At 37.1% G+C, this 23,761-nt stretch overlaps 4 protein-coding genes across 8 annotated transcripts in view; 2 read left to right on the plus strand and 2 right to left on the minus strand.

The window, feature by feature from the left end:
• The window catches only part of LOC120422968 (phosphopentomutase), a 192,028-nt gene that overhangs the window by 52,082 nt on the left and 116,185 nt on the right, over positions 1 to 23,761 (minus strand). The window lies entirely within an intron of this gene.
• Positions 1 to 23,761, plus strand: part of LOC120422979 (START domain-containing protein 10-like) — a 68,300-nt gene that overhangs the window by 6,974 nt on the left and 37,565 nt on the right. For all 3 annotated transcript variants that reach the window (XM_039586588.2, XM_039586587.2, XM_039586589.2), the window contains exon 2: positions 23,249 to 23,607. In XM_039586588.2, coding sequence (XP_039442522.1) covers positions 23,316 to 23,607 — 292 coding nt within the window. In that variant the 5' untranslated portion in view covers positions 23,249 to 23,315. The remainder of the gene's footprint in view (positions 1 to 23,248; positions 23,608 to 23,761) is intronic.
• On the minus strand, positions 10,472 to 14,476 carry LOC120422976 (uncharacterized). Of its 3 annotated transcripts, XM_039586583.2 has the most exons (7): positions 14,118 to 14,476; positions 13,980 to 14,060; positions 13,825 to 13,917; positions 13,647 to 13,739; positions 13,353 to 13,583; positions 12,595 to 13,296; positions 10,472 to 12,503 (listed from the first exon to the last, which is right to left on the minus strand). In XM_039586583.2, exons 1-7 carry the CDS (start codon positions 14,184 to 14,186, stop codon positions 11,148 to 11,150), a joined length of 2,625 nt encoding a protein of 874 aa, XP_039442517.1. In that variant the 5' UTR covers positions 14,187 to 14,476; the 3' UTR covers positions 10,472 to 11,147. The 3 variants fall into 3 exon arrangements, with proteins under 3 accessions (XP_039442517.1, XP_039442515.1, XP_039442519.1); XM_039586581.2 differs by having other exon boundaries at positions 13,353 to 13,739; XM_039586585.2 differs by having other exon boundaries at positions 10,472 to 13,296; positions 13,353 to 13,739.
• On the plus strand, positions 17,979 to 21,359 carry LOC120422977 (uncharacterized). Its single transcript, XM_039586586.2, has 5 exons — positions 17,979 to 18,126; positions 18,236 to 18,291; positions 19,381 to 19,947; positions 20,006 to 20,225; positions 20,294 to 21,359. Exons 1-5 carry the CDS (start codon positions 18,084 to 18,086, stop codon positions 21,082 to 21,084), a joined length of 1,677 nt encoding a protein of 558 aa, XP_039442520.1. The 5' UTR covers positions 17,979 to 18,083; the 3' UTR covers positions 21,085 to 21,359.

Below are 23,761 nucleotides of genomic sequence, written 5' to 3' on the forward strand. Positions count from 1 at the left end.
GAAACTCGTCTAAAACTCGTCAAAACTCGTCAAAGTGGGGACTTAATCAATCGTTACCAAACTTTAGGGATTTGTTTAGGACCCCAACAGGAACTTAAAAGTTGCTGTGCTCACTAAATTTAGTCAACTTTATTTGTTTTCCATGCATCCATTTTACACCCTAATGGTACATACCTGCGTGAATAAAAAAAAATTAAAAAGTTGAAATTACAAGCCATGGTATCAACATTTCAATGAAACAGTGTTTAAAAATGCATGTTACACCTACCAAAGAGTATTCTCTCTGCACCTACCCAGTTGTTTTGAAATCATTAGTTTTCAAAATATTCAAGTTTAATACTTGATTTGAGTGCGGTGCCTGTGGGGACGCGCAGTCCTGTTTTTTCGTGTTATTTTCCGTCTCTTTTGTGTCGCTGTTCGAGTGCATAGAGTTATCTAAGCCCGAGCTCACGCACACTAGCACCCCATTTGTTTTGCTGGCGGGTACAAAATTTAACCTCAATCTTTTTCGTGTACGTACACACAATACATGCGCACCTAGATAACTCTATGGGGTGATTGGCCATTATAATTAAATAATGGCATCATTAGAGTGGTGCTTTTCGGGACGCGCAGTTCTGTTTTTTTACCTTCTTCTTATTTCATTGTTTTTTTTACTCGCGTTCGTTGGCCGATGAGATTTTTTGTGTTGTTCTCTTTTTATAGTTTCTATAAAAATGTACCTATTTTTTGAGACTAGCAAGTCGTTTTGCTGGATTAAGTCCTTTCCATATCATCGATGATCGGAAGGCACGCCGTCGAATATGCCTAAGATTTTTAAAATTTGAACCGATAAACAAATTGCTTATGGTCGCATCACCTACCACAGTGATTCCTGACCTCATACCCATCTTACTAACCCCTCAAAACTCATGTGATAGGCTTCATCCATAAAGTACGTCACGCTAAAATAAGCCAAAATTTACCCCCACTTCCCCGTGTCTTACCACTGGTCATGGCCGGCGTCGGTATTGATCAGTACGATAGGGACCTTTGAAAATTGCGAAGGGGTGATGATTGGTTCAATGTTTGGAGCAATGTTTGGGGGTCCTGGTCAATAACGAAGTAGCAGCTACGGGTAGACACCAATGCTATGCTATGCTATGCTATTCAAGTTTAATACTTGATTTTTATTTTCGCAGAAAAAAAAATCTTTTTGCGGTATTCTACATTGGAATTCCACAAAAATTAAAAATATGTTTGATCGATCCCAGACATGTGAAATAAAATTTTAAACGAAGTAAAATGCATTTAAAATTGTTTTCAGCTAGTTACACTTCTATTTCTATTAAAATTTTGAAGTTTTTTGAAAAAATATGTTTTTGCCCCGTTGCAAAATACTTGCAATGGTCTTTTTTCATAACTATTCAAAAAAATGTTTTCAAAATGATCAGAAAATTTCACAAATGCTTAATTTTTAAACATCGAAAATAGGGCATTTATACTTGCTGAAAAAATGGGAGACTGTCATATCTTAAATGTTTCATGGGCAAAATTTAAGGATTTTTTCAATATTGCGAAAAAATATATTTTCAGAGGTGGTCACTTATGCGCAATAATTGTTTTAAAATAGTTCTCATCAGCACCCATAAAATTTCCGAAAACACCAAGTCGATCAGGAAATTCCTTCAAAAGATTTTCTTATATTAACGTATCATTTTTGTTTGAACAGCTGCACAAAATTATACGAAAAAATGAATACAACATTTGAACAAAATAAAAAAATGCAATTAAAATCCATGTCTGTAATTCAGATAAAATTAATCACGCTGTTTGCGTGAGCCCTAATACTTCGGAACTTTGGGGAATTTTCAGACATTACGTATAACAAAATTTAGCATGATCAGTCTTCAAACCTTCAGAGTCATAAATTTTGATGAATAAGAAACATTTTTCAGATGGGAATCAAACCCAGGACCATTCGCTAGCAAAGCTAGTATTCAGCCACAATTACTCTCTGGAAAATTATGAAGCAAGAAAGCTCAATTTGGGAAAATGTGATACTCAAAATGTCTTATTTAAATGATTATACACTCTTTTTTACAAATAAATCCTACAGGCCAAAAAAATAATTTTCTCAATTCTATGTCAAAACTTTGAAACCAACATTGAGAAACCTTCAAAATTTTGAATTATGGAAAGAAAATTGCTCCACGCAAATCCACCAGGAAATTATTATTGTCCCCCTTGATAATTGGACAAAACAGAAAAACAAAGTTTTCCCATTGTCGACGCGTCTAATATATGCTAAAGGTATTCTGTTGGCGGGGTTTGAAGCCAAAACTTTTCGTTTCCGATTCCACGTGGGAGTTGCTCCCTCCTCCCAGATCCAGCCACCACCTTGCTAGTGGTGGTGCCGGAGCAGACTGACAGCTCTCCAAAGTGTGAAGCCCCCCAAAGTACGGCAAGACGTACTGTGTCCCACTGCTGGCGAAACTTTGTCGTACCGGGTCGGTAGATTATCGATTTTGTATTGCCAGCCACACGGTGCTGGTGCTTCCCTTAATCGCGACCACTGCCGGAGGATTTAGCAAAATTATCACGAAACGGCAGAGTCTGGTTTTGCGCTTGGGGCATGGTTTGCTCGAGATGGGCAATTTGCGTTCGAAGCACTTCCGGTGTTGCTAAATATTTGTTCTGGAGCGGTTGTGTTGTTAATTAATTGTAAACAGGATGATTGTGTACGATTGCAAATGGCAATATTGACTTTGAAAAGAATAACAAATGATATCAACGACTTTTCTTTGGACAAACTATCAGAACAAATTTACTTTAACAATTGCTACAATTTCTACAGAGAAAAAACAATTAACTTTAAAAAGCTGGATAATCCAAGCACTAGAAACTTATAACAATTCTTAGCGGTGGTAAATTGCAATCGTTAATCATGTTTAAAAACGAAAGCGAGAAAAAGCTATGATGAAATTAAAACATACACTTTGCACTTCTTTCTGGTTTGAAAAATGGCAGACTAACCCTCCAGCACGAGAGTGGGCGGAAATGGAAGAAAAGCCAGCGAAGAAAACAAACATGAATCATTTGACTTTTTAATTTTGTCGTGTTTTACGATTGTTATGGACAGTAATCAGGGGAAAATATTGCTAAAAAATGACAATGGAGTCGCGTGATAATTTGATTATTTATCGTCACCGAAAATAGCAGTACGGAAAAGTTCATGAAAGCACTCATTTGAGTGCTGAAAAGTTCAACTGTTGCGAACGAAGAGCCTTGAAAAAATCAAATTTTGCAAAGAGTTGAATACATTTTTTTTGCGATTCTGGAATACACTTTGAATTGTATTTTTAAGTGGAACGCTTGCTTCCTTTGTCTCGTCCGTGTGGATCAATTTGACCGAGCACAGGACTCACAATCCAGAGGTCACCGGTTCGAATCAGGGTTGCCACATTTGATTCTGTATTTTTTAGGGTCAAAAATCTGTATATCTGTATCAGGGGGACGAAAATCTGTATTTGGAATCTGTATTGACATTTTTAAACAATTTTTCAAAAAACAAAATATTCTTAATAGTTTTTTAATGCATAAAAATGCTATACAATCTAAAATTTAATGTATGGGCTCATCCAGCAATTGAAAAAAAATATTTAAAGAATTAAAATTATTTAATTTTAATAAAAAATCGGGAAAATCTGTACATCTGTATGTTTTTCTTAAAATCTGTATTTTTTTATATACAGATTCTGTATGACCTCATCACCTCAAAAATCTGTAAAATACAGATAAATCTGTATTTGTGGCAACCCTGGTTCGAATCCCACGGGGGCGGCCTTACATTCTAAGTGTCAAGATGAGTATTCGGCGTCGTTGCTCCGTGCCATACTCAAAGTCAACTTCTTCGCTTATTTCCTCACTTGAATGATATTTTCCGCAAGATAAGTTTTAAACTCCAAGACAATGACGAAAAGTAATACTTTTCAATACAAGTGCTTAAAAATATTTTTTAATACTGAAGAGTTGCATGAAAGATCCGGACAATGTTTACTCGGTGTGTTTTCTAGGACAAACTTTTCAGGAAAAAATAGTCATCTCTACTTTCAAATTTGTCTTATAGGAAATTTTCTCAGCGTTCTAATGCTTTTCAGAGCGAAATGAATCATTGAGAAATTTCTTAGATATCAATTTTTTAAGTTTTTTGTTTTAAATTCCTTCATTATTTATTGGAAACTTTTAAATAACATTTCTGGAAACTTGTCAAATGATGTGTTTTAAGTATCATTTATTCATCAAAATGAGCAAAATAAGAATCGCTAAAATTTTTTTTTTTGAGTTTTTGAATATGTGTGATTTATTCAGAAATTAAAAACATAAAACCGTAATAAAATATGTGTTAAACAAGAATTAGGTGTTAATTACATAATTGTTGTGTACAAGTATCACATGTCTGTTCTGAATTAGCTGATACAACCGATTTTTTTGCAGATTTGAGATTGTTAAGGTTATTATTGGATTTTTATGAAAAAATATGATATTTTCTTGATTAAATATGAACCAGAAACATGAATACAAAACATGATTTAAAATCGAACATGTACTAAAAATTACTGTTGCAAGCTTTAAAAGTCATATTCTCATGAGTATAAAATGAAGAAAAAAATATATATTTTTTTTTTGTTGAAAATGCATTTTAAACTAGGAGTAAATTCGTGTGTTTTAACTTTGAATGTTGAAAACATCGTCACAAACTTTTTTTGGTTTGAACAAAAATTATTATAGGTAAAAAAACAAACAGAAACTTCCATTCTAAACTAGTTGAACAAAAGTCAAATTATTTGTAAAATATTTAAAAAAGATAAGATTTATAAGACTTCTATGATATTGTTGTTTCATACAAGAAAAAAAAACAATTCATACTCATGAAAAGTATTTCTCCTGAAGCTTGTAACAGTAATTTGTAGTTCAATTTCGAGTATAAAACATGTTTTATATCCATGCAACTGGTGAATATTCGGTTAAGGAAATATCTAATTCTAATCTAATCATTGTTTTCAAATTGATTCTTTTCTTATTTTGCACATTTTGATGAGTAAATGTCACATGAAACACATCATTTGACAAATTTCACAAACTGTTATTAAAAAGTTTGCAATAAATAATAAAGAAATTTAGAACAAAAAACTTAAAAAATAGATATCTCAGAAATATCTCGAAGAATTATTTCGCTAAAGCTGAGAAAATTTCCTATAAGACACATTTGAAAGTAGCGATGACTATTTTTTCTCCTTAAGGTTGCCCAGAAAACACGCCGTGCGTTTTCATCAAAATATCTGAGATCCGCTCTCTTTCAATGTTTTGGACTCGTTAGAAAGGTCTTTCAATACCTTTCCAAAAATGTATAACATGACGGGTTTTCTTACAAAAACCAACATTTTTACAATGTTCCGTAGTTTAGTCAAAATCGTTTTTTAGCATAACTTTTGAAGTACTTTACAAAATTTCATAATATTAACTAGGGCCTTGTGGGACTCTAATTCGGATCGAATGAGATCACACAGACGCAGGGGTAGCGGCTTCGGCTGCCGATCCCGATGATGCTATGAGACGCGGGTTCGATTCCCGCCTTATCCACTGAGCTTCTATCGGATGGTGAAGTAAAACGTCGGTCCCGGTTTCTCCTGTCTCGTCAGAGGCGCTGGAGCAGAAATCGCACGTTAGAGGAAGGCCATGCCCCGGGGGGCGTAGTGCCAATAGTTTCGTTTCGTTTCGAGATCACACAGAAAAAAATCAATTCTCGAAACCGTGAAGTCAGTTCACGATTATGAGAACCACGAAGGAATATATTCACGTTTATGGTGCAAATGCACCATACTCATGAATAAATTCCTTCGTGGATCTCACATTCGTGAACTTGATTCACGATTACGGGAATTGATTTTTTTCTGTGCAGAACGGTCCAAATCGGTGCAGCCAGCCCGGAGATAAACGAGTGCATTTTTTTCAGTGCACCGACTTTCCGACATACACACGCACAGATATTTGCTCAGAACTTGATTCTGAGTCGATATGTATACGTGAAGGTGGGTCAGGGAGGTCGAATTAAGAAGTTCAATTTTCGATTGATTTTATAGCTTTTCCTCAGCAAGGTGAGCAAGGCAAAAAGCATTCATCTGTTTTATTGTACTTTTATGTATAAAGCATAACGTGGCACTTTAAAATTAAGAATTTATTTTTCTGTGTTTCTATTGAAATCTTAAACGTGCGTTTAGATAAGTTTAAATTGGTGATATTATTGTTCACAACAATAAAACTGACTTACAATGTGAAGGGTCACGACTGCAAAGTATTTAAAAAATAAATTTCTAGTTATTAAAAAAAAAATATTGCGCGGCCCTTCATGACAGCTTGTTCCAAGGGGACCATAGTTGATCCATCGTAAAATGTTGTCTTTTCAGATTTTTGTAAGTAACTTTTTTTTCTTATGTTGTTTCAGAATTAAGATGTTCGATTTCCTAGCGATTTTGTAGACTTTCCTTGTTAGGTCATCATAAAAATACAAATAAGAGAAACCGAATTTAATCGAATTTATATTTTCTTGAAACAACCAATTACAGTCCAGACTCGATTATCCAGAGCCTCGATTATCCGAAGTTTCGATCATCCGAAGGTTTATATGGGACTTCGGATAATCGAATCACGAAAAAAAATGTTTTTCGTATTTTTTTTATTTTCTTGCTTTAAACATCAAATTCGAGTTCTACGACCCAATTTTGTTCAAATTTGAATGATTGACTGCCTGTAAAATTACATAATGCATTTTTTTCAATATCTCATCATCGCCATTTTGACCACCATCTTGGATTTCAAAATTCTAAATCACTTTAGCGAAGCTTAAGGATCATAATCGAGCTCAACAATAAAAAAAAAAGACAGCGAAAATTTTTTTTTCGTGATTCGAATATCCGAAGTGAATTTTTGCCAAGGCCTTGAGATAATCGGGTCTGAACTGTATTTTTAAATTATTTTGTAAATCTCAACTGAAACCAACAGTAAGGTTTTTAATACGTACTTATTTAGAATGTTTAGCTCCAATTCCACTGACACTTGAAGTTTACTGATTAAAAAAATATTCGCGACCAAAACAACAAAAAATCGCAACAAAAATGAGGTATTACAAAATGATTTGAAATTTCTTTGTTTTTAAACAGTTGTTTAGTGTTCTTAAGTTTTAGCAGAGTATTTTTTTTTGTAGTTGAAATAGTCCAAGTTTTAGATATTTAAAACAGTTTAAAACAAATCATGAACCGAATTTCTCCTGACTTGTACATAAATTCAAAAAATAGGCATTTCTTATCTAAATAATGATTTAAAACAAAAAAAAACTCTTAAAAAAAGATAATATCAACCATCGAAAAAAATCTAAACAAATAAAAAATCAAACTGTTTACAATTTTCGTAAAAAAGGAAACTCAACAACAAATTACTAAAAAATACTTCAAAAATGGAAGCACTCAGTTTCTTGATTCAGAGTAAAAACATAAACAAATTATAGTCTTTGAAAAATAACTAAAAGCTAAAAATTACTTTTAATTTCCGTGGTAGTTTTTTAAAACTAAAAACGTATAGTTTTTGGTACTTCATTTCAACTCGAAATGGCAAAAAGTTAATTATAATTGAACATAACATTTTATACTTAAATTTATAATACTTAAAATCATGGAACGGTTCCATGATTTGAAAGAATTCAGAAAAATATCAAGGAAATCGTTTAAAAAACAATTTGTCTTGAGTTCCCTTCTAAATTTTGTAAATTTTGATTTGATTGATCCAGTTGTCAGTATTCAACTGTTTTAATTTGTTCTACGAAAAATTCAGTTTGATAAGATTCCATGTTTTACAACTTACTTTATGCGAAATGTTATCTTTAAAAAAAATCAAACATACATATTCGCAATAGTTTAAATCTATTTTTTTTTTTTGCTTTTTCAATATTTTTTTCATGTTGCAAAACGTAATAAAGGTTTTATTTTTTTTTATTCAGAACGAACAACGATTGGATTTTATTCGATTTTTAAGTTTTCCAAGAACTGGAAATCCAGCTTAATCTATAGTAATTTTCCTATACTCACAAAACGAGTTCAAGATAAACCTTTGAAAAAAATATTTGAAATGACTTAATGAATATTTTCCACCAAAAAAACCATTGCCAAACTCTAGTTGGATATTTTTTTAAAATTCAATCATTATAAAAACAGAACCCTAAGTTTATGCTGTCTCAAAACTTTTTAAATTAGTTTCTATTTTTCTATTAGTTTTCAATTAACTTTGTTGCTGTTTTTAGTTAAGTTTGTTTGAAAAATAGATCTTGTTTTATAAAAAAAAATTGTAAAAATCTATTGATTCATAAAAAAATATTATGAAAATCTGTGTTAAATGCATTTGATGTTTTTTAGAATTTTTAATGTCTTAAATTGACTTTTCATTCTGAAATTCATTGAAATAGTGGAAGGAACCTTACATTTGAAATAAGTTACTTAAGGAAAATTGAGTGAATTTAATTTGAAAATTGTAAAAAATACGACAAAAATATACAAGAGTTAGAAAATAATTTTCAAACACGTATGCTTGAAATTCCCGACTTATCCCAACTTTTTACAAAAAATTAAAAATTCCCGACTTTTTCCTGTTTTTTTTTTGTGGATTTTCACAAATTCCCGACATTTCCTGACTTTCCCGACTTGAGTGGCCACCCTGTCATTGCCAAACCACGTAGCCCAGTGGTAACGCTTCCGCCTCGTAAGCGGTAGATCGAGGTTCAAATCCCGGCTCGGACCAACACAACTGGTGATCTTTTCCCTTGTGGATTCGATTGCTTAGTAAAGGGTAGACACCTTAGGAAGACAACCTATGGAATGTTAACATTAACCTAAACATGTCAACATTAAGTTGATTAATAAACTGTCACTGAATCCACTTTATAAATGCCAGCCCGATACTCTTCAGGAACAGGGAAAGATTTACTTTTATTAATCAGGAAGAAAATCCACCTAACGTTTGTTGGATAAAGGATCATCAGTTTCTAAGTGCATGTGATGCTTTGCTCCGGAACTCTTCTGCAATAAAACTTTACATCCTGCGCAGTGGATTAATCCCGCACCAACTTAGCTCGTTATATTAAACCCGCCAGTTCATCCCATCCTAAAAATGTGTGTTGGTGTGTGCTGCAAGTGCTGCTCATTTATGCAAATTTAATATTTCGTTTTCCTTTCGCATGGCGGCTTCGAGCTCAGTGGTCCGGAATGGATGTCAGAAGTCAGGCAGGACAGGACAGGGCAGGGCAGGTCCGGAAGTGCCCGGGTGCTGCTCTCTCTATGAATGTGATGATGGGACACGACATGTCTGGGCGACTGGCTGGGGTGAGTGAGCTATGTGAAGTTATGTGGGATGGGACCTAACCGCGTTTTGGTTACAAGCAGCATAAGATTCGCGGAAAAAAGGAACACGCAGCGCTGGAAGTGGATCATGACCACGGCAGAATTGGTCCTGCGGCTAAACTGGAGATTCTTTCTGAAGCAGTGGTTTCTGGAGGGATGGAAATTCTGGGATAATATTAATTTGAATAATTTGTGTAAAAATAAATTAAAGTATTGTCAGCATTGGACTTGCAAATACAACGGAAGGCAGTGTTTTTTTAATAATATGATAAAAACAGTATTTTTTCCATGAAAAGACCGAATTACAACTTCAGACTGAAAGGAAACCATATTCCTTCTCGTGGTACGCCACATATGCAACCAGGTCTGTCTTTTTGCCAGACAGACCATGGTGTATAGCATACGTGCTGCTAGCCGTTGTAACAAAGAATTGCAGACAGTGTCAGAGTAGTCGTTCCGTTTCAATAATTTTAACACTCAGTAGCAACGTTAGAGTTGGTAAAAGTTGCCATTATAAATAATGTGGATTAGAGAAAAAAATCGAACATCTTATGCGAAAAAGGCCGAATTACTTGAAAACCAAAATTTCAATAAAGCAACACGAACAATTGATATTGAATTTCAGGCTTAAAAAACGTTTTCCTTCTTGTTTTAGTTAATTAAAAATTTCGAAATAGCTAAGTTGGAGGTATGTTATGAACTTGCCGTTGATTTTATAAATTTAAAAAAATGTATTTAAAAAAAAATCTACAAACTTCATGAGACTTTGGTCAACTTGCTGAATACAGGCATAATTCCACTGATAACATTTGTATCCACAATTTTCGCTACCAATGACAATTTTGACCGTTTGTGTAAATGTTTTTCTAGCTGGTAAATTGTAACCTTGGAAACCAGGCTGATGGGTTGTAGAAATAGGTGTACATAAAGTTGCAAGTTATGCTAGGGTCTACGGTTTCCCGGTAGGTAACCCGCATAAAATTATATGATGATTTGCATTGTAAAAACCGTGCTGCTACAGTACATATTATCATTTTTACTGTTGCTGTATTGTCAACTTTTTTGAAAGTATAATAGAATGAAGGTAAAAGTACCATAAAATTCATCGTTACACCAAATTTTAAGGTATTGTTATTTGTTTACAATGCTGTCACGTTTATATGTTTTATGGTTACAGTAACTTATAATGGTTTTATATATTTCTCAAATGTAAACTTTTCTTAAACACACTGTAAATTACAATCTTGAGAATGTGTTTTTTAAAGTTCGATGCATTTTTTCAGTTAAGTTAATGTGTTTAAGTGTTTAGCGCATGAACTATTTTTAACTTAACTGCTTTTATATGTGGCCATTGCAAGGAAATATGCTTTCGTGATACAGAGCGGATTCGTTAATTCGAATTTCGCTACTTCGAATGTATGCTAATCTGAATGCTCGCTATTTTAAACGTTTTCGAATTAAAAAGCACTCAACCGTCAAAACCAGTTGTGAAACTTATGTTGACGTTTCAACCCCATTGTTCAACAATTTCCGAACACGTGGTTTCCAGCTATTGACAGCTGTCAGTCGTTTATAAGCGAATTTAGATTTGCTCATTGAAATGCAGTTCCATTCGAATTAGCGTAATACAAAAAAAAGCTTCAACAGTTTTGTGACTGTCCTTTTTATTCTTGCTGTTGGAATAACACATTTTTATTACACAATTTTATAATTTTCTAAGTTTCAGTCAACGTGAAGTGTATACATAAGTTTTCGCAGAAACATTCTTCCCTTAAATTCTAGTAATAAATATTTTGTAAGTGTATCATTAATCTTCACGAGTACATTCTTCTGTTTTACAAATTGTGCCTCTAATAATAAATCATTTACAGCTTTTATTTCTAAAGGACTAATTAAAAAATAAAATCCATTTGCATCAGATAAAATTTTTTGAATTGCTCCAAATATGAATTCACCGTCCTCTTCAACGCTAAAATAGCAGTCATTGTTTGATTTGTTTGAATGTTTTTGATCGTTACTGTCATAGTTCATAGGCTTATACAAAAAATTTAAAAACTTAAGTCGAGAAAAAACTGTAAATTGTCTGTTTGAAGAGTACAAATTAGGAATTGAGATATCTAAATTGAAAGTGTAGTCAGTTTTTTTGGATTCACAGTATTTTATCGAGTTTAGTTTAGTTAGATAATCAATTGTACTGGGCGAGCTTTCTATTAACGAATTGTGCACATACGACTGAATTGAGCAACGGTTTGATATTTGAATGAGTGGTTCCTTTGGCCCTTTGATAAATTTTTTAAACACTCCATTCATATCCTCAAATGGTAAGAGAGAAAATGCCCACAGTGGACCGTGGTCTTTTGAACAATCAACAATATGTGTCAAAAGGTGAACATTATATAACATTTCTTGTAATCCATATAAATTTTCAAATGATTCCACAAACTTCTGCATTCTTTGTTCACAAATGTTGAATGTTTCTTCACTAATAGAATTTTGTAGCAGATCTGAAATTGTTCTTACCAACAACAGAAAATGTTTGTAGAACGGAGAAGGAAGAATAAACTTTAGCGGAACGACACTGTAATGGATCAGCCAATGAAGCCACTCGTTGGCTTTCCAACTTGCACGATCGCTTATTTTTCTAGGCCTCCTGGACGATTCGTTAAAATCTAGTATTGTCATTAAGAAACTATCGATTGAGCTGATTTTACTTTTAACATAACATGTACTCCGCGGAGTCTCGAACCAAATTTTACAAAGCTGCTTGCAAACACCTAGCAAAACACAATGCATGAAATCTATTGGACAACCTCTAATTAAGTCAAAATTAGGGAGATAAATTAATGGTGAGATCCCTTTTACTCCTTTAATAGACTGATTTGTAGCTGCACTGGTAGTCATGGCTTTTAATGTGTCGTAATGATTCCGTTTAACAACAGTTGTTCTGTATCCATAACGCACCTGCCTGCCATTCAAATCGCCAGGGTGATAACAGAAACCGCACGCTTCGTAACCATTGAATTGTTTAAAGTTTTGTATCTTACACCGTCCCAAAGTGTCGGCGAGACATGCCGTCACCTAAGGAAACAGCAAAAAGAAAATAGTCAGGTAATGAATTTAAATTCAACATTGAAGACAAATTAGGTTTTTTTCCTAATGATATTATTACCTCAATTTTATCAATTTTCACGATTCCAATGTCTAATCCTCCGGTAAACAACGTATTCAAAATCTCCATGACAGGTTTGAGGTAAGCATCCATCGGTGGCTCATGATCTCCTAGCCACAAGGCCGCAACCACGATATTTTTTCTTAAAAATTTTACTTTGGGTGGTAAATCGTTTACTTGAAACATAACCGGCCAAAGGGAACGTTTCGACGAGTTAAATACTTTTACTCCATCTGTGTTCATCGACAAAGTTATGTTATGTTTAGAAGTTTTATGTTTATACATTGCAGCATTTACAATGTCAGTGACAACGGGAGAAGATTTGCTTTTTTGTTTATGTTCTACAATGGAACTCCAGTTTCTTTTCAAAATATTGGCGATGTTTGCAGCGATGTCAAAAACGACAAAAAACGAAAACTTTGTGCCCGAGCAATTTGTGCAAACACCCTTTTCCTCTCCAGTGTATAAGCCGCAACTAGAACAGATAAACTGTCTTTGGTATTTATCAAAAGAAAAATAATTGCTGAATGTTTCGTAATTTTCCGGCAAACTTTTTTTTCCTATGATTACGTTGATCATGGCAAGTAAATCGCACAACGCCACGTTGGTTAGTTTATGTCGCATAAAATAGATTAGGACTAATTGCAATACATCTTGTTTTGAAAGTGGCAGGGACGGATGTAACGGTTCTTCGTCTTTTTTCTGTAAAATATTTTTAAAAAATAGAACTTAACAGATCAAAGAAGGGTATTGTTTACCGCTGGTATTTCGTCAGCTTCCTCATCGTCAAAAGACTCTTCAAAACTTTGACTATCGTTTAGAGTAGAGCTTTCGTCCTCGGATAAATCAACATCGGAATCTTCGTCCATGAGCTCGGTGTCCGACAAATCAAACAAAAATGTCTCTGATCTGTTTCCGTTCCCCAAATCTTCCCAGGTCTTCGTTGTAATGGCTTGTTCATTATCTTCTTCCATTGGTACTTGTTGGGTCTGAAAGGTAAATTGAGGCAATTTTGAGAAGTTTTTTTTTTTAAATATTTGATCCTTGTTTACCTCCTCGCACGTAGTCAGTACACCAGGATCGACTATAGATTCGCCATGAGCACCAATACTGTTAATTTCCGTTGCACTGTCATGATGCGGGAGCTGCAAAAGCGAAACTTGTTAAACTAAGTGGGGCAATATTTTTTAGTATGAGGAAGGAGTTGATTGGAAGGTGAGGGTGCTTAACTGGGTGCTCTGTTGTCGGCGAACTTTGTTCCATCCGTAATGATGAAGGTACACCAATTAAGTTCACACCTGCTGCATGTGGATGACGAGAAACCTAGAGCAGAGAAAGTCGCCAGCTGTTTAAATTGTTAATTGACTAAAGTGGAAATAAAAAACCTCTTCATTCAAAGCTGCCCTCATTGAACTAACATCCCGAGTATCGTTTTGGCCTGATGGAGCGTTCTGTACACGATGACGCTGGAAAAATTAGTATTTGAAAAATAATACTGCAAGAATTATGATTGAGAGCTTTACCGGCCTCGAACTGTAGGGAACATTTTTGCATTTAAAAAACAACGAACTGTTGCGCGAATTTCGTCCCATAGTGATGATTAACTGTGAAGTCGCGATTCAATAATATTTCGTTTGATCTTTTAATTTTGAAAACGTAGAAATCACCTACTTTGCATAAAAATGACATTTGCGTGATGGTGAACTTAAACGTCAAAACATATACCTGTCAGGTCAGCTCCCCGTCAGAATAATATATTGACATATTGGTGCGTTCGTTTGGAAACTCACGGACGTAAAAAAATAATTGGGTCCTAAAATTAAGCTTCAATTGGGTACTAAAGCCCTATGTAAATTTTTATGTACAACGGTAAAAAACACGATTAAAAACCATTTCTGATCACTTTTTTTCATTTCAATGCAAAAAAATAAATATGGATCAACTATGGTCCCTTTGGAACGAGCTGTCAAGTAGGACCTTTTCTGTCAAGAAGAGCCGATGATTTAAAAATCCATTTTAAATCCTTTGTGGTCGTACAAAGGGTCATTGTACTCAGAAAAATAAGCTTTATCAATAATATCAGCATCTAAGCTTCTTTTAAGGACCCAATTTCTGATATTACCTCGGATATTACTGTTCACAACGATAAAGCTTTTTTCTGATTACAATGAACCTTTGTAAATACGACCGCAAAGGATTAAAAACAAAAAAAATCTTTTTTTAATTGGGTCCTAAAATGAAACTAACATTGCTGATATTAGAGCATCTCCACCGGTGCGCACATAAATGAGTGACTATTTTGTTCACCCACAGCGCTACTATTTTAGTTTAGTCACCCTTACCACACCGGTCGTTGATAAACGGGTTGGTAATATAGTCACTGCCAACCCCACCGGGGGTGAGTATCAGCTTATTTTGACGTTTCGAAATAAAATTTGTTTCAGTTTATTGGCAAAATCTTCAAAGCCAGTAGTAATTATTTCCAAAAACAAAAAAATGGATTGGCCGAAACCTGGATTGGTCCGGGTTCCCCGGGGAATGTTCCGTTGGAGCGACATTGGCAGCACCGTATGAATATGGGCAATATTGGTGTCAAACTTCACGATTTTCAAAATCACATATGAAAATTACGAAAGCTGACATTTTAAACGGACTGGCCAGAACCCAGAGGTTCCGGGTTTCCCGGGGGATGTTCCGTTGGAGAGACATTGGCGGCTCCGATGAATATGGGAAATATTGGTGTCGAACTTCACGATTTTCAAAATCACATGTGAAAATTATGAAAATGGACATTTTTAACGAACTGACCACAACCCGGATGGTTCCGGGTTCCCCGAGGAATGTTCCGTTGGAAGGATATTGGCCGCACCGTATGAATATGGGCAATATTGGTGTCAAACTTCACAATTTTCAAAATCACACCCCAGGTAGTTTCGGGTTCCCCGGGGGAAGTTATATGTATATGTTGGTGTCAAACTTCCCGGTTTTTAAAATCACCTACACTCAAACCCCGATGGTTTGACACCAACTGTTGTCAAACGAACGGGGTCACGTTTTAGTTTGACACCCCTTTTACACGGAGTTCACACACACTACTAAACGTTTGTTTTGATAGTGTGCGTGAGCGCCGTGTAAAAAGTGACAGTTCGTCACTTTTTAGTTTGACTTTGACCAACCAACGGGGTACAAACTAAAAAAGTGTCAAACGAAAAAGTGACCAACCACCGGGGGTTGAGTGTATCGAAATTACGAAAATGAACATATAAAGTTTATTCGTCACAAACTGCATCAGTTCGAGTTTCCCGGAGTATGTTTCGTTGAAGGGACCTTATCGGCACAAATAAATAAATAACAAATATTGAAGTTGAAAAGAAATATCACATGATTTTTTCTTAAGTCATCCACAATCCACAATTTAAATAAATTCAAAAAAAAACCTTCAATGTGCCTTCAACGGAACATTGCCAGGGGAACCCGGACCAATTCGGATTGTGCCCAGTCCACTGACCATGTCCATTTTCGTAATTTCCACATGTGATTTTGAAAATCGTGAAGTTTGACACCAATATTGCCCATATTCATACGGTGTCGCCAATATCCGCTCAAAGGAACATCCCCGGGGGAACCCGAACCAATTCGGATTGTGGCCAGTCCACTCACAATGTCCATTTTCGTAATTTCCATATGTGATTTAAAAAATCGTGAAGTTTGACACCAATATTGCCCATATTCATACGGTGCCGCCAATATCCGCTCAACGGAAAATCTTCCGGGGAACCCGGAACCATCCGGGTTCTGGCCAGTCCGTTAAAAATGTCAGTTTTCGTAATTTCTATATGTGATTTTGAAAATCGTGAAGTTTGACACCAATATTGCCCATATTCATACGGTGCCGCCAATATCCGCTCAAAGGAACATCCCCGGGGGAACCCGGACCAATTCGGATTGTGGCCAGTCAACTCACAATGTCCATTTTCGAAATGTTCATATGCGATTTAAAAAATCGTGAAGTTTGACACCAACACTGTCCATATTCATAGGTACCGCCAATATCCTTTCAACAGAACATCCCCCGGGGAACCTGGGCCAATCCGGGTTGTGGCCAGAAAAATAAAAATGTCCATCGTCAATGTCCAGTTCCGTGGAACCATAAAAAGTCTATTTTAAAAAAATCTTGATTTTCCTTTCACTTCAAGCAGATGTCAAATATTTGTGCGCGCTAATAGTAAGTAAAAGTAAATCTTTCCCAGTTCCTGAGGGGAACACCCTTGAAGAGTATCGGGGCCGGCATTTACAAAGATTCAGTGGCAATTTCATTCTCAACTCAATGTTAACATGTTAAGGTTAGTGTTAACATTCCATAGGTTGCCTCCCTAAGGTGTCGTGATAAGGTCCAGTTTGTGACGATACACTACCTTCCCTTTACTAAGCAATCGAATCCAGATGGGAAAAGATCACCAGTTGTGTTGGTCCGAGCCGGGATTTGAACCCCGATCTACCGCTTACTAGGCGGGAGCATTACCACTAGGCTACGTGGCTCGGTCCGCTACTAGCGGGCGACTAAATTTGGTCACCCGCTGTTCACCGAGGGTCGAACTGCTATTTTATGAGCGCGTTTGTGAGCGACCGGTGTGGGGATAAGTGATGGTGGAGTGCTTCCAAATCCTTACTGCGCGCGCCCGGTGGAGATGGTCTTATTGTTTACAGCGATAAAGCTTATTTTTCTGAGTACAATGACCCTTTGTACGACCACAAAACCACAAAGGATTTAAAATGGATTTTTAAATCAATTTTGAAAAATTAACCTTGCGGTGCTTCTTGACAGAAAACGGTCCTACTTGACAGCTCGTTGCAAAGGGACCATAGTTGATCCATAAAAAAAATGTTGTCTTGCATTAAAATGAAAAAAAAAGATTAGAAATGGTTTTTTTGCGTGTCTTTGCCGTTGTACATGAAAAATGACATAGGGTTTTAGGACCCTATTGAACTTCAAAGAGCTGATATGCCAACATTAGAGGTACGATGGAATTAGATGCTGTTCCTCTAAACTGCTTGTGGTGCATTCTTTCAATAGGAAACGTACAAAATTATGTTTGACCCCCCTCCCCCTACAGATTATCAAGGTTTACAGATTGGCCAATGTCGCTGGAGACCGACGGCCTATACATACTGCCACCAAAACTAGCAGTGTTGCAAGCATACGTTGCCAGTGCCTATTTAATTTGCATCGGCCAGTCTGTTTCCCCTAGAGTTAGCAAACTCAAATAACAAAAGTTGCCAGATCGATTTAATAAAGTCTGGCCAGTCTCTCTATTCAGGGTCTCTAGAATATTGCTGTTCAAAACTACCGTACGAAACAAGCCTTCAAACGAATTTGACAGGTGACGCGACGATTTTTTATTCGCATTCTGTGATCAAACTTCGACCACGAGGGAGTGAAGTAGCCGCCATTTGCAGAAAGAGTTTAGTGCAGCGCAAGTCACATCAAAATGCCGCCTAAACGTCGCGTAAAACTACCACAAAGTGACACAGGTAAGTTGCTTGTTTTAGAAACTGAATATTATCAGATTGTGATCAGATGAGGGAAATAATTAAACAGATTGAAAACATGAGGAATCAACGATTTTTTTTCAATTTGCAGAAAAACTGCAACGCGAAGGTGCCAATGCGAAGAACGTTGGTTATCTCAAGGAAAAGGTGAGTAAATTATCTTTATAGGGGAAAGATTTATCTAAAAATTAACATGCATTGTGATTTTTCCTAAATGGCTCTAAGTTAGGTTAGGTTAAAGCGTATGTAGTGTTTCTAACCTAAAAACATAGCTCCATCGCATTGTTTTGTCTTGTTCTTATTTGTTCAGGAATCAGATCTTGAGCAACATTTGAAAAGGGCGCATAAGCATTTTGACAGCTAAAACTATTTCGCAAATTCCGGGACAACAGGTAACTATTTAACAAAATCCGCAGCATTAGAAGGTAACTGAGAAGGCCAGCTATTGTTTAACACTTCGAGTTTTGTAAAAAAGTTGCCTATTGTCTCGGAATATTCAAAATGGTTCCAGCTGTCAAAATGCGTATCCGCCCTATTCTCGATGATTCTTCAGAAGGTCTTCTTATGTGAGATGAACGATGTTCGGTTTGATGCTACGAGATGACGTGAACAAAATTTACTAACATGCTGCCGGATGTTTTCTGTTTGTAGTGGTGGCTTTTGCTGCCGGAATTTTTCCGGGAGAGATCCGGGAAAAGATCCGGCAGCAATTTGTATTGATTTGACGTTTGCTGAGGGTGCCGAAAAGTTAGGTTATGTTTTGCTTGCAAAAGTCAATGTTGTAATAGTAATTTTATTTGACAACGATATCCTGGGGACCATCCATAAACCACGTGGACACTTTAGGGGGGGGGGGGGGTATGGCGATTGTCCACGCTCCATATAAAAAAGATTTGCAGTGCAGCCATGCTGTCAAATTTCTAACCTAAAAATCGGGTCGGCGTAAAACCTAATTGGCCAATTAGGTTTTACGCCGACTCGGTTTTTAGGTTATAAATTTGACAGCTTGGCTGCACTGTTCACATTTTTTGCACGTGTGTCTCAGTAAAAATGGGTGTGCGTGTGCGCTTGTGACGTCACGCTGTAAAACCTAATTGTCTTTTGCAAGCAGTAACATAACCAAACTTTTCAGAGCCGAAAAAAGGTAAACAAATCACTTCGTGCATTAGCCAAGAATTGTGCATTGTTAATTTTTACACGATTTACCGAACAAAATATTTATTTTCTTTTGTACAGTTGGCGCAGATCCAGAGCCAACTAAAGGAAGAGGAAGGGCGTGCGGGAACCAGTGCTGATAACAGCCTTTCCGACGAGGACGCGATGGAAAACGGAATTCCTACCGATGATGAGCTTGTCCGCCCACCGTCACCGGCCAGAAGTGATGGACTTGAAGGACAAGATCTGGATGAGAATGGTGAGGAGTCATCTCAGGAACGTTCTGTTTTAATGGATGATCTCGAAGAAGTCAACTCTGCTCAAGACATCAACTCAGAGGAGCGTTCATTTGCGGATGAAAGCAGCAGTTCCCGAGACATTTTTGAAGATTCTCCACGTGCTGCCATCCCACCATCAAATCAGCTCAACAAGGATGCTCCCGAACCAGAGGGCGAACGAATCGAAGAAGTTGTTCCGAAAGCGGAATATGACAAGCTTTTTCAAAAGCTGTCGAAAAAACGTGTGGAATACCTAAATCTCCGGAAGAGGTTCCAGAAATTGGAGATCCAGTACACCGAGCTGAAAGAGGTTTGCAGCGACCAAGCCAAGGAGAACTACAAACTCAGAAACGATGGAGAAGAAGTCGAGGTAAAAATAAAATTTTAATTATTTTTATACTTATTTGTTAATCATTTAAACTTTACAGCTCTTTGCTGCTGAGGACGGGATTCAACTAACATCGGTGCAGATTAAGGATATCTCGCTTGCGTCCAAAAATCCATTCGTTTTCGCGCAAAACCTGGCGGTGGCAATATTTGGACCGCAAACATTACGTCAGATGTCAGTAACTGGACGAGCTTGGACCCAATCGAGCGACAAAATCGCCAAACCAAAGATACCAGAAAACGTGCTGACCTTTATCTACAGTTAGTATTTCAGTTTAGATTTAGGGTTTAATAACCCTACTAATATTTCGTATTGCTTTTCTACTTAGGTAAAGTTCTCGAGCGTGTTATGTTCGAAAAGGGTCCGAACAAGTCCGCAGTTCTGGCATCGGCGAAGCCGGCACAGATAAATCGAGCCTTAGCGGAAAAAATCAGTAATCTGAGAAAGGCACACCGCTTGCGTCTGGCGAATGAGCGGGCGGCGTGCGCTCCATATCTACCTCCAGCACAGAGCTCAGACGATGAAGAGCCTGGACCAGCCCTCCCAGGAAAGCTGCCCAAAGCATCGGCTGGCCGGTCAGAGAAAAAAAGCGACACGCAATCGGGAGCAACCGGGATCAAAGAGAAGCCGTCGCAGAACCAACCAGATGACCAGTTCGTGGCACCAGCAGGCCTTGGAAAGACGGCCAGGACTGACTCCATGCTGCATCGCAAATCGCTGGCACAAACGCAGCCTGTTTCCGATCGATTGGTGCCAACTAAGAACAGATCTATGTTGGAGACCATGTCGTCTGGGCAATTATCGCAGCCAGTAGGACGTCCATTTGATACCAAGGAGGTATCACAAAAATCGGAGCTCGGCAAGGTGGATGAGAACCGAAAGTCCAGCAGCCATATCCAGCCGCAGCGACTCCAACCGGAGGTAGCGAACCGATCGCTGCATTCCCGCGTCGAGAACAATCGCGCCCCACAGAAGAAGAACAGCGACTCGCAGAAGATCAGCGACTCGCAGAAGAAGATCAGTGACTCGCAGAAGAAGATCATCTACTCGCAGAAGATTAGCGACTCGCAGAAGAAGATCATCTACTCGCAGAAGAAGATCATCTGCTCGCAGAAGTAGATCAGCGACTAACATAAGAAGACCATCTGAAGAGTCATCGAACCGCCATGAACTGCGTTTTTTTTGTTTTCTGTGAACAAAACTTGTTATCAATCTATTATTTCTAAACGTTAAGTTTGAGCTTTTAAGCGAATTAACCTACATTGAAATCTTGCTTAATCTACATTCGAATCAATGTAATTCAATCGTTTTAATATCAGTAATATCTGCTGTTATCGTATCGCAACGTATCGTTCTAACCGTTATAAAGACAATAAAAACACATTAAAATCTGAGGTATTTATGATTTATTCCATTGTCCGAAATAGTTTTTACCGCATCATTTACTAGATAAAAAACCATGAAGAACTGTTAATTGACTGTGCAATGCATTGTAATGCTTGCTGTTTTTATTATTAATGTATGATGTTTTCTATAGTCAGGACGAGTTTTTGGATGAAAAATGCAACATCAGATTAACAGTAAAATGCGTCGTATTTGGAAAAAAAATGTATGGAAAAATTTCGAAATTTTTATGGTACCGGTGCATAACAACCCCCCTTTTTTATGGTAAAATCCCAAAATACGACGCAAATTATCTTAAAAAACGATGCTGTCTACTGTTAAAACACTGTCAAAATGACAATATATTTTATCGTTTTGTAACGTTAAAATTTACTGTAAGTTCATCAGAAATCTTTATGCGGGAAGCACAAAATTGTTCTGTGCGGTTTCATCTACAGACGTTTGATGTGGATTGCGATGCCGGTTTGCCGGTGCTTTCAGCTTTCCAACCCACGCACGGAGAAGGAAGTGTGTTTGTTGAAAATTTGGCTAAGAGACAATGCACAGTGGGCGAAATGGAACCCAAAATCGGACTTAATTGAACGCGGCTGGTTCCCTGGTATGAATAATAGTGTTTCTTATGTAAAAAAATCCGGGGAATCGATTGGTGATGGTTTCATCCACCGCACGAAACGGCAAAGGGTCCATTTTGCCCCAATTCCCCATTTTTTAACATTTTTTCTTGAAAATCAGTCTGTATTTGGAGCGGAGGCTTTATGCGGCCTTCCAAAATGCACTTAGCTTATGTGAAAATGTCCCAGGAATCCAGTAAAAATAACCACTTGCACCGCAAAAATCATCTAGGGTCCATTTAACCCCAATTCCGCTATAAAAGCATTTTTGGCCATTTTCAAATGTTAGGTCAGATTTTAAAAATCTGAAAATATTTTTATCGTAAAGATCAGACAATTTTACATAAGAATGACGATTTGCACTTGATAGTTTGACACATTTATGTTGATAAAAATAAAATGTATGTGAAAGGCAGTTTATTCTGCGTTTGGGAAAATTGGCCCAAAAGTGATTCTTCAATCTTTTTATTTAGTTTAATTTCTATATCAACATAAATGTGTCAAACTATCAAGTGCAAATCGTCATTCTTATGTAAAATTGTCTGATCTTTACGATAAAAATATTTTCAGATTTTTAAAATCTGACCTAACATTTGAAAATGGCCAAAAATGCTTTTATAGCGGAATTGGGGTTAAATGGACCCTAGATGATTTTTGCGGTGCAAGTGGTTATTTTTACTGGATTCCTGGGACATTTTCACATAAGCTAAGTGCATTTTGGAAGGCCGCATAAAGCCTCCGCTCCAAATACAGACTGATTTTCAAGAAAAAATGTTAAAAAATGGGGAATTGGGGCAAAATGGACCCTTTGCCGTTTCGTGCGGTGGATGAAACCATCACCAATCGATTCCCCGGATTTTTTTACATAAGAAACACTATTATTCATACCAGGGAACCAGCCGCGTTCAATTAAGTCCGATTTTGGGTTCCATTTCGCCCACTGTGCAATGTCTGACAGTTTTTGTAGAAGCTATTAACTCTGGATGTTTACAAAAAACATTTTTTTTTTATTTCAAATCTGTGTATATGTAATTCTTTGTGTAGAGTGAACATACTGACGTCAGTCTAAATCAAGCGCATCTATAGAAGAGCAAACTTGACACAATTAAATAACTCCGTCGAAATTCACTCTCCAACGAGCCATGTCAATGTTTGCCCACATACTAATTTAATTTTGGCAGAAAATCTCCTCGGAAGTCCGGCCCGCAAGTAATCCTCTTGAATGATGTTTTCTTTTCGTACCTTTCTCTTCCTCTCCCCAAAAAAAGGTTCGGCAATCAAAACCGGAAGTGAGCACAAACGCACACACACACACAGCGAACCAGGGCCGCAGCCATGGCCCGCATCGCCGAGGACAGCGACTTTGACGCGCTGAAGCGCCTGGTGGACGACCACGACGGTTGGACCCTGGAGCTGGCCAAGTCGGACACGCAAGTGTACACGCGGCCCGTCCCCGGATGCAACTTCAACATGGTGAAAATCCACACCGAGTTCGGGGACGTGACGGCGGACACGCTGTTCGACGTGCTGCACGACCCCGACTACCGGAAGGTGTGGGACTCGCACATGCTGGCCAGCCACGAGATCGGGGTCCTGAACGTGAACAACGACGTCGGGTACTACGCGAGTGAGTATGCTGTATAGTTTGTATTGGCGGTGATAATCAGTGGAACGGAAATAACTGCTATTTTGGAACAAAAAACGGAATTGACGTTTTCGCTTTATTTACAATTTCCAACAAGGTTTACCGAGATGGATGAATACGACGAGTGCTGAAAATC

The sequence above is a fragment of the Culex pipiens genome, chromosome 2, assembly GCF_016801865.2.
Source record: "Culex pipiens pallens isolate TS chromosome 2, TS_CPP_V2, whole genome shotgun sequence".
Lineage (NCBI taxonomy): Eukaryota > Metazoa > Arthropoda > Insecta > Diptera > Culicidae > Culex > Culex pipiens.